This window comes from Denticeps clupeoides, chromosome 3 (genome assembly GCF_900700375.1).
Source record: "Denticeps clupeoides chromosome 3, fDenClu1.1, whole genome shotgun sequence".
NCBI lineage: Eukaryota > Metazoa > Chordata > Actinopteri > Clupeiformes > Denticipitidae > Denticeps > Denticeps clupeoides.
Window position 1 is genome coordinate 27,100,402 of NC_041709.1, and position 17,051 is coordinate 27,117,452.

At 44.2% G+C, this 17,051-nt stretch overlaps 1 protein-coding gene across 4 annotated transcripts; it reads left to right on the forward strand.

The window, feature by feature from the left end:
* Window positions 1–786: 786 nt before the first annotated feature.
* Window positions 787–16,835, forward strand: mafgb (v-maf avian musculoaponeurotic fibrosarcoma oncogene homolog Gb). 4 transcript variants are annotated; one of them, XM_028972731.1, is made up of 4 exons: window positions 843–1,381; window positions 11,475–11,542; window positions 11,789–12,235; window positions 12,438–16,835. In XM_028972731.1, exons 2-4 carry the CDS (start codon window positions 11,507–11,509, stop codon window positions 12,453–12,455), a joined length of 501 nt encoding a protein of 166 aa, XP_028828564.1. In that variant the 5' UTR covers window positions 843–1,381; window positions 11,475–11,506; the 3' UTR covers window positions 12,456–16,835. The 4 variants fall into 4 exon arrangements, with proteins under 4 accessions (XP_028828565.1, XP_028828564.1, XP_028828562.1 ...); XM_028972732.1 differs by having other exon boundaries at window positions 787–939; window positions 11,789–16,835; XM_028972729.1 differs by having other exon boundaries at window positions 11,789–16,835.
* Window positions 16,836–17,051: the final 216 nt, after the last annotated feature.

A 17,051-nucleotide genomic window follows, 5' to 3' on the forward strand; every position in this document is an offset into this window, starting at 1 on the left:
GAGGACACTGATGCTGGCAGCCCTCAGTGAAGCTGAAACCAGACACCAATGGACCATAAGGGGGCACTATAACCGAAAACCTCGAATATCCAGCAACGGAAACAACTTTGTGGTAACAGGTCCTCACAGCCCAAGCAACAGGAGCACCTTGCCTCGGAGGCCAATGAAAACGCAGCAGAAAGTAGTAAACAGATTTTTTCTGTCCACACTGATGTCCATTGACATGAAATTGCATCAGTGCGGATTCCTTTTGGAGGAGGATAATCAGAAAACAACAGACCGTTCAACAGATTTGAGGTTCTAAAGATGTAATGCAGTCACGTGGTCCAGTTATTACTGCTGAGCCATGATGCTCCAGGTTATTTGGTTTTATATTTCACTACATCATAAACCCACAACGTCCCAGAGCAGGTTCTCAATCCTGGTCCTGGAGAACCTCTACTAGAAGTTAATGAGCCTCATTAACTGTAATAATTTATTATTGAAAATGGCTTTACCCTGGTTTAGAACCATTTGTCTAGAGTGTTTCTGGTACTTCGCTGATGTGTCATAACTCTGATCATTCACCAATGTGCAAAATCCTTAAATTATTATAAATAATACTGCCGTTTTATGTTATTATTAAAATAATCTCACGATGTTGGAAATATGATCGCTCGCGCACTGTTTCTTTAAAGCAGCTAGTTCTTTGCAACAACCTTTTTTGTGCAAAAAAAAAAAGGCGCCCGCCGTCGTGGTCCTTTAAGACTCGTTTTGCAAGTTGCGTAGATCCTTCATGAATGAAACCATGTGACCAAACATCATATGACGTCTGGCCTCGGCACCAAGAGAAAGAGGATCAACAAGGAGAAGGCGAGGGGACTACAACGTTTTCCGAACACCGTCTGCAGACGCGCGCCTGTGTCCTGGCGGAGCTCCTGCGACGCTGCGAGCGGTTCGGTGAGTCGACTCACTCCCGGTATTACTTCGTTATTTATCAGGCTGGCGACCTGTGCGTGCGTGCGTGTGCGTGCGTGTGTTTGTGTTTTTGCTGAGTGAGCACGCATCTGCTCGCCCGTGTGCGTTCCTGCCGGCGGCCGCGCGGAGCGACGTCGGTGCTGCGCGCGCGGCGCGCGCGTTAAAGGGCCGCCCGCCCCGTGCTGATTCATCACCGTCCGCTCGGCGGCCGCTCACGGGCGCCTTCGAGCCAGACAAAAGCGCCTCGCTGCGCCGCGGGGGATTCCCTCTCGGCTGGAGGTGGGGGCGGAGGGACGGAAAAATAGAATCCGTAATTCGGTCCGAAATGGAGGGGAGGAGGGCTGCGCGGCGATAGCCGGGTCCGTGCTGGAGGAACCGACCTGAGGCGGCTCGTCTCGAATCGACTCGGCGCGGACAGTGTGAGGTAAGGACGACAAAAAAAGCCACCTGAGCCCGCGGCGCCGGGGACTCTTCGCGTTGTTCACTAACAGCAGAGTTGGCGTGTCGGCGCGACGTAGCCGGATGCCTCCGCCTGACCCGGCTGTGATTTCTTATTTTTATTTCATTTTACTCGACGTCTGGGCTGTTTTTCCGGTGCGAATGAAAGTTCGCCTCCGCCAGCCCGGGCTAACCCTGCTCCGGAGCGTGCCTGGTGCCGGCCGGCCGGCCGGCGTGCCGGAGCTCGGGGTCTCGGGTTCGGCTCCGCCGCGCGTCATGGCGCCTCGGCCGCGTCCTGCAGTTGTATGTGCAGGAAATGTCGGCGCGGGGGCAGAGAATGTCACAACGCCGGCGACACCCGCCCGCCTATTGTTCGACGCCGTCATTTTGGCCGGGAGGAAACGGAGAGGGCGGAATGATGGAGATGCTGATTCATCAAACGCCGAATTTGACGCGGGGAGCCATGGCAACATGGCACCGGCGGACAAAGGTCTGGCGCGGGGAAAAGCCGGGAGACAACGGAGGGGGTCACCGGGCAGAAGACCCTCCTCTTCCTCACCGAGAGAAAACAGGCCGGTTTCTCGCAGTAGTGGAGCGTGAAATAAACGGTGACCTGTGAAGTTTGTCCTCAGATATTTATAATCATGTTCTGTCTGTGTGAGTGTATGTGGGTCATGTGACGGCCCCTCTGGACCCTCATCTGTTTGGCTGGTTTCAGCGAGACCTCGTTTGGTAAGGTGTGGAAGAAAGTGTGCAATTATGAGAGAAATCCCCATTATTAAGGTTCTGTGGCAGACAGAATCTGCCTTCGCTCGCTCGCTCCCTCCCTCCCTCCCTGTTATGCTTTGAATGCATTTTTTGTCACACATTTTGCCCTACCTGTCCCGGTTTCTTAAATGAACGCTGACCAATGATGATGTTGAGAATCTGCTGATGCTTGGGATGGAGGGATGGAGTGAGGGAGGGAGAAGAATGTGAGAGATGGGGATTCGTAAAGAAGGAGGGTGAACAAGAAGCGTTTTGTCTTCAAGGCATTCCGTAAAAATGCTGAGGTGAAGAAAATGCTCCCTTTCGCTTGACAGATGGTGTTTTCACTTGTTACTTAGCAAGCTACTTCTGTGTGTGTGTGTGTGTGTGTGTGTGTCTCACACTTACACACAGACAGACGCGTGTAGTGTAGCCCAGGTTTGCATCTGTGAGCTACTTAGAGGTTGTGTGTGTGTGTGTGTGTGTGTGTGGGTGGGTGGGGATCTGTTTAGGAAGGCTGAGCGTAGGAGTGTGTGTCCTTTTACAAGTAGCATTTAAAATATTCTGCTCTGTGGAGAGAATAAAAAATATTTCAGAGTATAGATGGTTCTTTTAATTTTGAATATTTGCATCTAGACATGTTCTGTGATTGCTTTGAGATTATTCTGGACCAGCATCTGGTCTGTGCAAGCAGATATATTAAATTTAGATTTTATAAATGTATCATATTTTGACCCCATGTTCACTATAAGGATGATATCTGAATGCTGCTGTTTTTTTTTTTTTTTTTTTTTGTTTAATGTACTGAGTTAACGTAGATTAAAAACACTATAGAAAATGTGGGGGAAAATCATGGGTCTTTATTTATTTATTTTCTTCCCTCCCCCTTTTCTTCCTTATACATGTTTGTGATAATTATGTTGCCCCCCCCACATATCAATGCTTCATAATCCATCACTTTTTTTTCTTATAAAATAAAATGTTTATTTGTGAGATGCAGTCTTCAGAGGGTTGAGATGGACAACAAGTAGGAAGAAGGTTGGGTGTGATGCTCTTCAACCTGTTCATCTCCTGAGAAGAGAGAAAGGAAAGCTGGCGAAAGCTCCTACAGCATCTCGTCGTACTCCACCGTGCTATGCTTCAGATGTGCACTAGTTTTTTTAATTTTTAATTTTATTTTTTTAAACGTTAAAAGTGAAGTGAATATTTCAATTTCCTGATCTTGAGTAACATGGTGTCTAAAATAAGAGAGTTCATTCCATAACATGCAGATATGTGCACAGACCTTTCTATTCACAGCGTATTCTGTGTAGGTTGCCCTTCTTTGCCTTTCAGCTTTCCTGCGTGCTGTAATATCGGGTGGCTTGAAATGGGAGCGCCTGTGAATAAAAAAAAAAAAAAAAAAACGGCCGGTGATTCTGCGTTTCGGGATTCCAGGGGACAACCTCCTGACTGCTTTCTCACCTTCCTCTTTTTGATATGTGGATGGACCATACCCCTTTCTCTTTTCCTTTGGTGGCCCACTTTGACTTCCACGACTCAGTCCCATGCTGACTGTCCACTGATATTCTGCCTGCCTCAGACTTCCATCTGGCTAAATGTGTATGACAAACCAGGCAAAGTGAAGTCCAGTTTAACCACCACTCGTTCCTTCTATCCATCCATCCATTCATCCCGTCAAGGGTGGTAGTAGCCTAGTGGGTAACAAACTCACCTATGAACCAGAACACCCAGGTTCAAATCCCACTTACTACCATTGTGTCCCTGAGCAAGACTCTTAACCCTAAGTAACCACTGATTGTACGTCGCTCTGCAAATGGCGCCTGATAAATGCTGTAAATGTAAATCTCCCCTCTGTGTCCAGTATAAATGGGACCAGAAGCTGGTTCTGAAAACTGATTCATTGTTTTGTGTGTGTTTGGTTTTATGGTCATTTGAGCTAAAATTGCTGAGCTTAGCTGCAGCAGAGCCCTCAACCATCAGCTTCTGTCTACCAAAGCATGTACACGCACCATTTCAGACAAACATATTCTGGCCCAGGTTACGAGTGTGTGTGTGTGTGTGTGTGTGTGTGTGTGTGTGTGTGTTGGGCAGAGGGAGGGGGCTGCAGTGACGGCGGCTCTGGTTGATGAAACACTGGGAAAGATCTTCATTGCGCCTTTGCAGCTCTGCCTAACTAATGTAGCAGCGGCTCTCTGAGTAAATACCATCCCAGGCTAATCATTAACGGGGTGGGCGTGGGTGCTTTTCACCTGTTTCCTCTCACTGTTAAACTGTGCTTATCTCGTGATTTTGTGAGTGGTGTGTGTCTAGGTTGAAGACTTAAACTTGGTGTGTGTGTGTTTTTGTATCCATTCTGTATTTATTTATTTATTTATTTTTATGTGCTCTGTGATGTGCTGGCAAAGCTCCGTGGGGACTGTTGAAAGCTTGCGGGCGAGACAGAGCGGTGCAGGAGTGTGGCATGTGGGGTGGTGAGCAGGAGGGGTGGGGTTATCGGCATAGAGAGTGTGTGTGTGTGTGAGAGGGTTTTTTCGTTCTCTTGTTTGAGTAATGATGAAATCTGTTGTAAGTAGGAACTTAGGCATAATCTCCACTGCAGTGTGACGGGGGCCGGCCGGTGTTTCGCTGCCGTTGCAGCAGGAGTGGGAAGCGAACCCCGGTTTCATACCAGCACAGTGTCAGGGAGGGGGTGGTGGAGAATTTTGTAAGGTGAGCTTTTATCACAACCCCTGGACGCACCAACGTCCACACCACGTCAGTGCGAGCAGATGGCCGAGTTAACGTCCGAGAAGCGAACTGAACTTTTTGGAAATCAGCCTTTCACTCTGATGGCAGCCAAACACCGGCCATCGGCATTCATGCACCTCTACGGGACCTTTATTCTCTATACACATCCACTTTCCCTTTTTAATTTTGTCACATACCCCGCAACCTTAAATGAGTCGGCGTTGAGAAGTTGTGTGTTTTTGCTTTTCTTTGCCTTTTTTGGTGCTGAAGGTCTTCCAAGACTGCTGGGTTTTTCAAATGGAGGCGAGCGTCGAATGTCTTTGGGTTGCATCATCCCTCCACCGATGCGCTGCAGTTTTTACCCGCAGTGTCGAAAAAATGTAATTCTGTCTCTTCAGACTCTCCAAATATATATTTATTTATATCTAACCAAAAAGGGGAAAAAACAAATGATTCAAGCTCACATGAAATAGGGCAGAGGAGGGTGGATAACGAAGATTGCTGCATTCATACGTTCCCCCGGTGCTTTTAATGTTTGTTTGGTTTCGTCAGTTGCTGCTCAAATTTTAATGGGATGATAAAGATGTTTGCAATACGGCCTTGTTTACCCCACCTTGAGTCGGTGTCTGCTCCGGTTCGGGGAGCTTTAAGTTGCTGAAACCTGGTTGACCAGGACCAGGTTGTTCCCTGCAGCATCTCTCCTCCTTGTATCGTGTCTTTGCTCGCGTGGGGTCTGCTTCACGCAATAATTAGCGTTTTCTATGAGCCATAGCCATGAAGAGTGTCAGTCTGCATGAGTGTGGAGGGAAGCTGTATTTCTGTACTTCTGGAGCGTTTGCTCTGTTATTGCATCACAGTCTTGTATATAAATATCCCTCTTGCATGCGTGAATGTGGAACTCCTGATTGATCATGGAATCAATTTTAGTTTTTTTTTTTTTTTTTTTTTTTTTCTTGCCCTTCCTCTGTGCAACCGATGAGATTTTCTTTGACACCCCCACCCCACCCCCAGGTTCTTCATGTGAGGAAACTTTTGTAAAAGGTGAATGCTAGTAGGCAGTCTCATGACTGGAATTAGTGGCCTTCTGGGGTGACAACTGTCACCATTATTCTGGGGTTTATGGTCTAGAATTTTAAGTCTCTGTGTTTGCATCTGTCCCCACATTGTCCTACGTAAGTGCAGAAATTGTCCCACATTTCGGCCGTTATGAATCCAGTCACACTACGCCATGAAGTAGACGAAACTGGCAACATACAATCAACCAATCAGAGCGGTGCTGACGTTTCCAATGTCATCCTTTTTTCTGTCAATGTGTGAGATGTGACTGCAGGCATATCATCACATCTGGCTTACTATTTTAAATGTTTTGATTATTTTCTGTATTAATACTACCGCCTGGCATATGTAGCCCATTCTCGCGGAATAATGAAACATTTCTGTAACTTGTATACGTTTATTTCCTCTTTTGTTCTGCTGACCTGTGCAAGCCGAGGAGGAAGTAAGATTTGGTTAACTCATCTCTGTCTCCCTTTGAGAAGAGACCAAATTAACCTGTGAGCTTCTCGACTGGAAAAAAGCCTTACTTAAAAAAAAAAAAAAAGCGTGAGCGAAAAAACGGCCGAGCGCCTGACTGTGCACTTTTTTCTGCTTGTGTTGGGAAATTTGTCATCACACACAGTCTTTACTACCTGAAACGGGGGAAATGTGAAGATTGAGCTTTTTTTTTTTTTTTTTTTTTTTTCTTCCCTCTCTTCTTCCTAATACCACTCATCTTCTTGAGCTTTTTTTGCAGTGTGGAGTGTTTTCTGCTTTACAGCCCCCGCCCCCTCCATCTTTCCTTGCTTCTGTGCACAAATATGTTTCTACATCTACAGTCTCTTCTACAATTTTACTTTTTAACTCTGATGTGAATTTCTCTCCTTTTTTGTGGCCATTTGGATCAGCCTATCCAATGGACTTACCCACATGTCAGTATTTATAATAAATTGTTTATTAATATTTTTACAAGAGATGGGGTAATATGGCAGGTTGGATGAAGATCTTTGCCACAATTCTGTACTAAACTGTCTCTTAAACTTAAAAAGCACAACAAGAATGGCTCAATCTTCTAAAACACACACACACACAAAGGCTGAATGATTTATTTGGTGGCTCATCAGGAATCCCTTCTCACACCATCACCCTGGGGTGAGGAGAGATGATGGAAATCACCCTTCACCATCTCCTCTGCTCCTTTCCATCCTTCTCTTCATTCTGTTGTCGCCAGATGTTCAAGTCCCACCCCCATCTTCACACACACAAGTTGTCTAACCCGGTGCTCGTCACAAAGACGTGACACTGCTCGTCTTTGTGACGACGCACGGGGTTAGACAACGTGTGTCCTTGTTTCAGACATGTTGACTTGATTGAGCAGAATGAGTATCAAGGTTTCTTCTGTTTATCTTATGTTTCCTCAAAAGGAAGTCTAGTTTTTTCCATCTCAATTACACTTCAGTTGTCTTAATTAAGACTGAAAATTAGTTTGTGTGTGTTTACGCATTGTGACGGAGCGTGGCTTTCCAGGAACAGACGTGAACATTCAAACGAGATTAGCAAGGCCGGCGCTAAAAATGGCCCGTCATTAAGAGTCCTGTGGAAGACAAACACACTAACACACATCCCCAGACAAACACATGCCCACCCGAGATTAGCACCCACTCTTAATCTCACCGCGGGGGAAAAGCGGCAAGCAGCTGGATACGGTTGCTTCAGCTAATCTGGATTCCTGCTTTAGTGGGACTGTTTGGCTATAAACGTGGAGCGTCGGTACGCCCAGCTTCCTGCCACCTTTTATCGCTTCTTATCACGGAGATTTGATTCATATGCTCCTCTGCATCACTCTGGGTGTGCTATCTCTGCATCTGTCTCGGCAGAATTCGCTCGGCTCAGCAGTTGAGCAGTTCCTGGGTGTTGGAGGACGGCAGATCAACGGAGAACCCCCCCCCCCTCTCTTCTCCTCCTCCTAATTGGAGGGTTTAACTTGTGGTCGGTGCTGAGTGCGGCGTTTTCCCCCACCTCCCCTCCCCTCGACCCCAATCCTCCTCCCCAACCGTTAAGCTCTTACGAATGTGTCGAGGATGCAGTTTCAGCCGAGCTCTTTCCTCCAGAAAGGAGTTCTCTCTCCCTCCTGCTGCCTCTTCACGTTTTTATCATGTACAACATCTTATATTAGATCACTTTCTCATCCCTTGTCCTTTTTTTTTGTTTGTTTGTTTCTTTGTGTGTGTGTGTGTGTGTGTGTGTGTGTGAGACTGCACTCAGCATTTTTCCCCTCGCGTGATTGCTGACATCTTCAGAGCTGAGCATTCTCACAGGCTGTTCGGGAGAATTCAGCGTGTGCCCGCAAAAGGCCATCACCACGGCAACGACCCTGAACACCGGCACCGCAGCTGCTGGTTCTGCTCTCAGCTTGTCCCTCCTGTCCCACCGTACCCTGTCCGGAGTCCTAGACCAGTACGCTTAGGTCCACACTTCCAACACTGCTGCTCCATCTCGGACACAGACACACACACCTCATTATTATTCATCTTTGTGAAGAGGTCACTGGCGAAGAGTAGGAGTCCTCCTGAGCAGGGCACCCAAAACACATTCACTCTGACAGCAGACAGAAACTCGCTGTGTGTTTTGTAGATTTTGTCCGTCCATTTACAGATGAATCACTGTGACGTCTGTGTAGTATTTTCAATAAAATGTTTCTTCATAAACATAACTTAAACATTATTAAACATCCCTTTACTTGTTGAAGTGTGTGTGTGTGTGTATATATTTAGATTTATGTAAATGAAAATTATTTGACCTGTTAATTACCAATATTTTTTTTTTTTCCCCATATTGATTTGTTTATTTTCTTATAAGCTTGTACAATAAATGTAACCAATAAAATTGGGTACTTGCTGGTTTCTTTCATGATTTGAGGCTTGGTGCTATTTGCCTTTATAAATGCACATTGGGACATGGGAATGTTTTTCAAAAATATTAATGACACCCTGTTGCATCATTAATCCAAAAAGTTTAAAGAAAGCGTGAAATAAAGAAAAAATGGCGGCGTTTGGGAATTGTAGGGCTGGTGGCTGCTCCACTGCTACACAATTTTTTTTAACATCAGTGGCTGTGCTACTTAAAATTGATTTAATTGATCTGTTTTAATGTGCTTTTTATCTTTGATTTTATATAGGTTTACATATACCAACATATTTCCTCTGGCATTCAGTATCAATGTAAGAAGGAACAGATAGTTATTAGTTATATCAAGTCTATTCAGTCTTTTTTGGAGTATATTAGAACATGAACTAATGCTAGTCAAATAAAAAAAAATTAATGCATTCCCTTAAGGGAGACTAAACCTGCAGCTCAAGCTCGGAACATAAATATTATTTTCTGGGGGTGGTGAAAAAAACACTTATTAAAATATTTAGTCAGTAATAGCACCCTAGAGTGAGCAGGCCCCTTTTAAAAAATGTGAAAATAATAAAAGTATAGAAATTTCTCTGTTGTGTTGGCACAGTTAACTAAATCTGACTAACCACCCACAATATTCAACCACTGAAGGTTGAAAGTGAAAGTGAAGTGATTGTCATTGTGAAACACTGCAGCACAGCACACGGTGACTCAGTGAAATGTGTCCTCTGCTTTTAACCATCACCCTTGGTGAGCAGTGTGTGGGGACGGTGCCTTGATCAAGGGGACCTCAGTGGCACCCAGCAATATTCTGATTACGGGGCTGCTTTCTAAACTGCTAGGCCACCACTGCCACTTGATGTGAATAATGAGAATTTTCTTGCTGCAAAAGCATATTAGTCAGGACATGACTCGCATGGAAACGTGTCAAATGTAATGATCTGAGGGACCTTGGTGAAGGACATTTTTTGGCTAGACGAGCTTCTCTCTCTCTCCAGAACACAGGTCTTGTTTGGTGTTCCACAGTGACAAGGTTATGGGACGTCTGGTCTGCTAAAGACCTTAATTCTGCTCAAAACACACAATGGCCCCCAGCATATCTGTTGACCAGCCGCAGCAAGTGAAAGCTACTACGATAGGCTTATTTATCCGCTGTTTCCCAAACCTGAAACGAAGGTATTTATCTTCATTCTGCCCAGTTGATAGAGTGCCAAGTGTTGCTAACAGGCATTCGTCCAGTCTTGGTCGTGCTGAAACTCTCTCAAAACGCTTCCTAAGCCCCATTCTGGATCTGGAAACTTCCTGTTGTTTCCCACAAGCAGCCTCTCTGTACAGATTAAGAGCATTACACTGGGATTAAAATGAAGTGGGGTGTGGCTGTAGTATGGCTTCGTCTGTGTTAGATCAGCATCTTAGGAGAGAAGAAGGGGGGGGCGAGATACAGGATTGGGGTGGAACCTGAATCCTTCAGCATCAGCCCTGTAGGTTGCGGTCGGGCTGGGGGTGAAGAGTTAGGGGTGACAAGTTGCTGAAGAAGCGGTACGTTCGGTGTGCGTGTGTGTGCGCACGTTGTCCCCAACTGGTGTTTCCCTTTGATGTGCTCCTATTAATAGCTGTAGGACGTGTTGCGGCTGTTCAGCTAATTTCAGAGGGAATCTCTCTTTATATCGAGCACAAGCTCTTGCGCGCATGCTCCATGCCTCGCCCACCTTAACATTTTAACCTGCAGGCACATGCTGCCATCTTTTAAACACATCAAGCATTTTCCAAAGCACAAATCCTTGAGGCCGCATTTGTCCAGCATGGGAGAAGTTGGCCGACTGTGCTGACCTGTGACCTCTCTGCCATGTTGCGTCTGTAGACATTTTGCTGTGGGCTTGTGACTGAGTGGCAGAGTTGGGTAGGTGGGGTGGTGGTGAGGAATTTGCTGAGTCATAGTAATCGGGTCTCATGGTGGTTGCTGGGTGGCCAAAACAATAGACACGTTCTCACTCTCTCTCTCACACACACTAACTCACTCACTCACTCACTGATGGCACTTTTCTCCCTGGGTGCCATCTCTTCACTTTCCTAAAAGGCTATATTGTACATAGGAGTGTCAGTGTTACACAAGTGTGTGTGTGACCTCATCCGCATCACAGTTCTGTCTTCTTTGTCCTCGGCCTGTATAGTTGGATCCTTTTTGTTTTAAGTGAAAACACCCCACACGGTCCACAGCTCCCAGATTTCTACTTCATTTTTTATCATAATTAAATCAGAGTTACTCCTCTGAAATCAACATGAAGCGAGCACTCTTTATAAGTGTGTAATTTCTGATTGGTAATCCCCTGGAATCCTGCCCACACATACAACTGCCCCATGATCACCCTCTCATTGGTCCTTGGCCAGCCTATCAGCAGCCCCCAGGGCTGGAGTGAGGTGCTGAGAACAAGGGTTCCTAACCACCAGCACCACAGAGGAACTAGGAAAGAGGAAGCAGCCTCTGGCTTTTATAACAACAGGTAGAACAGCTTCCTCCTACGTGGGGAGCGGTGAAGTGAAGATCTTCCCTCTGGGTCACACGTAGTGCTTTGAGCTTTCGTGCATGTGGAACTTCTGAGTGCTCTGTTGCTGCTCCTGGACGTAATTTTTTAAAAAAATTTATCTTTCTTTATTTTTTTTTGCAGGTCTCTGTGGGTTGAAAGCGGCTCTTCGTGGCATGACTACTACTAACAAGGGAAACAAGGCCTTGAAGGTGAGCTGCTCCTGCTGCTGGACTCGGTCACCTCCAACATCTCAATTCCCCTCTTCAACCTCAGACACTGTAGGTTGCTCAGGAACACAGGTAGTGGCAGGATTTGTAAGACTGGGGTTCATGCTTATCATAGTAATAATACATTCTATTCAAATCTAGCGCTTTTCTAAAAACTAAAATTGGTTAAAAGTAATGACTGAAGCTGAAGGTAAACCCCCTTTTTCCTTTCCTCTCCCTCCATGTCAGGTGAAGAGGGAGCCTGGAGAGAATGGCACGAGCCTCACCGATGATGAGCTGGTGTCCATGTCCGTGCGGGAGCTGAACCAGCACCTCCGCGGCCTCTCCAAGGAGGAGATCCTGCAGCTGAAGCAGCGGCGGCGCACTCTGAAGAACCGGGGCTACGCCGCCAGCTGCCGTGTCAAGCGCGTGACTCAGAAGGAGGAGCTGGAACGCCAGAAGGCGGAGCTGCAGCAGGAGGTGGAAAAGCTGGCATCGGAGAATGCCAGCATGAAAGTGGAGCTGGACACGCTGCGCTCCAAGTACGAGGCGCTGCAGAGTTTCGCCAGGACTGTGGCCCGCGGGCCAGTGGCACCTGTCACCAACGCCAACTCAGCCGCTGCGGCCACCATGGCAGCTCTGGGCAGCGCCCGAGCCCCCCTGGCCTCGGTCATTGGGCCCCTGGTTCCGGGAAAGGTGGGGGCCACTAGCGTCATCACGATAGTCAAGTCCAAAACGGACGCACGGTCTTAGTATTCAGCAAGGATGGAGAAAAGGGAGAAGGGAGGGATGACATGAAAGGAGTAGGGGAGGGGACAAAATTGGTCAGTGCATAGTGATTTAGGCATAGGACCGATTAGGCAGGTAAAAGGTTGGTCTTGCACATCCATTTTCGCAGCTTGCTCTGGGAAGGTGAGGAACTGAGGACCGTCCTGCAATTTCTGGTGGCAGCAGTCTACCAAGGTGGGGAGGGAACTCTCAGAAAGCAGACCACTGGGCTTCCAACTGGGATAAAGATGCTTGCAACTGGGGGTACATTTTAAGTATTTACTTGTCGTTTTTACAGTTTATTCATATGGGGTCCAAGTGTGTTCTGTTTTGTGATCATATTATTGAATTTGTGGATATTTCTTTTTTTTCTTTTTTTTTTCTTTTTCAAATTTAGTTTGGTTGCCATCATTTCTTGTGTAAATCACACTCTAACAAAAATGCTTCCATGCATTTGGCTTTTTGCAAGTGTAAGGCTTGCAAATGGTCAAAACCCATTGACTGGAGGAACCACAAGATATTGCTCACCAAACCTGAACGGTAATTAATAATAATAACTTTGTGACCTTATTTAATTATTGGGTTATAGTAATGAGTAAAAGACTGTCTGTCTTTACCTGTGCCTAGTCTTATGCACTGACCAACAGCCGATGCACATGGAGACATTTGGGAGAGTTAATCAATGTTGTCGTTTGTACAGTAGATATTGGGTTAAATAGAGACCAGTTTATGTGATAAGGTAGTCCTTGTTTTCAAGAGGAGAAGAGAAAAAAAATGGTGTTCATATTGTTCTATTAAGCAAGTATTTTTGCTAATAATACGTTAATATCGGCGAGGCAATAAGATGTTTGTGTTGACAAGTTGCAATTGAAGCTTTCTGGTTTTTGTTTTTGAAACTCTATAATGTTTTTGTCCAATGGTGTCTGTAGGTGACTGACTGATTGGTTGTACTGTTTTTTTTTTTTGCCAAGGTAATATTATTTATTTGCATTACATGACTACGAGGTATTGACTATTACCCATATTTATTTATTTTTTACTTTAAAGATCTCCAAAAAGTGTGCAGGTGACATTTAAATTTTTGCTATTTAAATTGTGGAGGAAGAAGAAGATGGGGACTATCTGGTCTAATAAACAGACGTATTCTCACAAGCTTTACCATAAAGTTGTTGCTGTGACGTTACGTAACGTATTCTAAGAATCTTTGTCTATATGGTTGAGTCTTGAATTTTATAAAAAATACATAGAGTATCTTGCATTATTTATAAAACCTTAAAAAAAAGAAATATAAAAGTTGTTTGATATCTCTTTTTGCAATTGTACCAAAAGTGGCTTAACTATTGAAGTTGATAGCTTTTTCTAGTGACTAGGCACGTAAAACTGTGGACTAGCGCGTGGTGTGCCGTGTAAGTGACAAGGTGACGGTATTGTTCACTATATGGATGTGATGCTCTTTGGTTTTTACTTTTTGGCCAAGCTCGGGTGACATTAGCTTTGATCCATGATCCTCCCTTGCACCCTGGTGCAGTAATTCTGCCTTGACAGTGTGAGGTGGCCCCTTGCATATCAATACACCTCCATATGTATTTCACCGCAGCAACAGGCCTAATTAGACCCCTGCCCCCCAGTACCAAACAGTGACAGGAGTTCCAAGCTGGGCTTCTTCTCCAAGCCAGAGCCTCCACTCTGGGGCCAAGTGTTTGTGCGTCCCCATGCCAGCGGGACTGGAAGCAGTTTCCTTGGCATGTTCATAGAGAGCCGTTGTTCACGCTCTCTTATTTTCTTGTATTTACCTTTCAGCTCTATGTCCCAAGTCAAGGTAGGGGTTTTGGGGGTAGAAGGGAAAAGGGGATTTGGATGGAGTTACTGTATCCTCAGGAATGCAGAAGTACTGCAAGGGTTTATGGGATGAATTTGTGGGGGATCAGAGTTGGCGTCACCTTTTTGTGTTCATCTTTTGTGATGTGTAATTTTATTTTTTTTAAATATATATTTATTTTTTATGAGTAAATATATTTCTATGGTATATTTAATGCATTATTTTCTTCTTTTTTTCCTCTCTTTTTTTTAAATGCCAGGGAAGTGACTCTGATCTGCACTGTTTAAAAATATATAGGAACATACATGTGCTCTCTGCTTTTATCAAAAAGGGCCTTTAAGTCTGAGGAGGTTATAGTTGAAGGTTACTGCCATGCAGTATGCTTGACTGTGCCACTTATCAAGAAGACAAAAGGAATCTATTATCCATTAGGAATGCTGTTCTCATATGCTCTTTGGCTGATGTGACCAAATATTCAATCTCATTTTTTTTTTTGTTTTTTTTTGTTTTTTTTTTCCCCAAAATGCCCATATTTGGACTTGCATTGAAAACATGCTAATTGTTAAGGATTGGGAAAGTGTTTTGTGCTGGTGATGACATTGACTGGGTGTGGCCTAGAAATATCTTAAACATTTTCTCCTACGTTATGTTGAAAATTGGACCTGTCCTGCTATTCAGTATTCACTATTAAGTATTTTGAGGAATGGCGTTACACACACAAAACTCTTGTTTTCCACCTTGCCAAACGTTCCTACCTCCCTATGTCATTTTCATCAGCTGAAATTTCCCTGAAACAGCAGCGGCTGTGTGACAATCCATGATTGAACTGTTAAGACGCGCCTTTCTGTACATTCACAGAAAAGGAGAGAGACATGCGCATCCTGAACGTACCTGATCTTCGATCCCTTGACATTTGAATGCACTTATCTGGCATTTATATATATATAAAATCTCAATAAGCATTTAAAAAAATGTTTTCTCTTTGGTTTTAACAAAAATGATTTGTTAAAATTGGTAAAATTGTTCTGTAATTATTCTATATATTTATTTATTTTTTTGGTCCATTTTTTGGCGTTGCTTTTGTAATCAATGTTTAAAGTTCCTATTGGCTGTGGCAGTTCTGTGGTGTGTCAGACATTCTGTGAGCAATGTGTTTTTAAGATTTCAAAAAGAAAAGAAATACTACTAGATAACGCAACAAAAATGTGAAACTTATTGAAGTGCTCGTGTTACAGCTATAGCGCCACCGCCCAGTTTGTTCCTCCCATTTTTCTTCTTTTTACTCATTTCTTAACTTGTCGTTGTTTGAGAGGACTAGTGGCGCACGCTCACGTACGTCGTGGTGGTGACTGTTATTGTAAAAGTGAACCGTGTTCATATATGCAAATCAGTGGGCTGTAGGAAGGGGCCAGGGCCCTGAGGTAGGAGTAGAGTCTTCGCTGTTGTCGTTGGTAACCGCAGATGTGAAAATTGACCTGTTTTACTGTTTTTGTCTCTCTTCATCAAATACCGATCATCCGCTAGTGATTGTCCGATTGTCCCACAGTGCACCGCTTCCATCTGGCGAAGGGCCCTTGTCTCTTCCTGCATCCACAGTAACTGTTGGAGTTCCTTAGCAAGGGCTGTTCATTAGCAGGCAACCCTGCCTGCTCACTAGATTGGGAGCCAGTTGGACATAGTTGTGAGATGTGAACTGGGCCAACCAAGCAGCTCCACTCCCCTGGGGACGATAGAGGTAGTTTTTTTTTTTTTTTGAGGCCGGGACACCTAGGGGGTGTAACTGATGTTGTTTGGGTGTCCAAGATTTGGATGCAGTTCAGACCAATGCCACCATCACTCATGCCTCAAATCCATAAATTGTGCCATCTATTATAGCAGAAGCATCCTGGTGACCTTTTACACTTTGAACCCTGTATAGTGGGAGGTCACAGGAGGTCATCGATGGGTGGGAGGGGAGAGTCAAGAAAGGTCCGCCTTTTATGCACACCTGCGTCTTCCTGTTTTTAGAACGGTGTCCTGTTTCTTCTTCTCTCTTTTTTTTATAGTAATACCTAATCTTCACTTATTCTCCCACCATTCTGATCCGAAGTCTGGATTTTGTAATATCCATAAAACATTTTTAATGAATTTAAGGGGCAACATCATAATCCTTTTTCAATTGTTAATGTTTAACTAGGGTACTAAGTTTTTTGCTGCATCAAGTTTTTTTTTTCTTGAGGGTTTTAAATCATTAACTCCTTATTTGGTGCTTGTCCAGTCATTATGTCGATGCCATTGGTATTTTAAAGTTGGTCACGTTGAAGACTATTGCCCCAGATTTCTTAATCGTGGATCAATAAATCGGAAAGCGCTGAACCTTCTTATTGACCGATTGGATGCTTTCTTTGAGAGCACTGCTTCTGTCACAGCTGAATATTCATGTCATGTAAATTAGAATAATTTAGATGCAGCACTTGGACAAAGTGAAAGCTTCTGATTTATTATTATTATTCATATTATTTTTATTTTTATCCACCCCGCCTGCATTTAAACCACATGTCCATGTCAACTGGAAAGCATATGACTGCATATGACTACCTTGCTCCAGATGAGGGACGTTTTTCTGTGTCTTGTTTCCAAAGTATACAGTGAAAAATTGAAGCTATAAAGCCTAGTGAGTTTATTGATATGGTAATTAATGTTGATTTTGAGTTTTTTTTTTTTTTTTTTTTTTCTGTATGAGGTGTAATAAATTATCACAGTACTTTGTATGAGTAAAAATACATACAGTAAAGTCCATTTAATTGTAAGTATTTATTAACTAAATTATTGTACTTTTGCTATTTGTAGATAAGTAATATGATGTATTGGTATATAACGATGAAATTAACTGTATCAGTCTGGGGCGTCTTTTAATTTATTGATGTATATATTGTATGTTTGTTG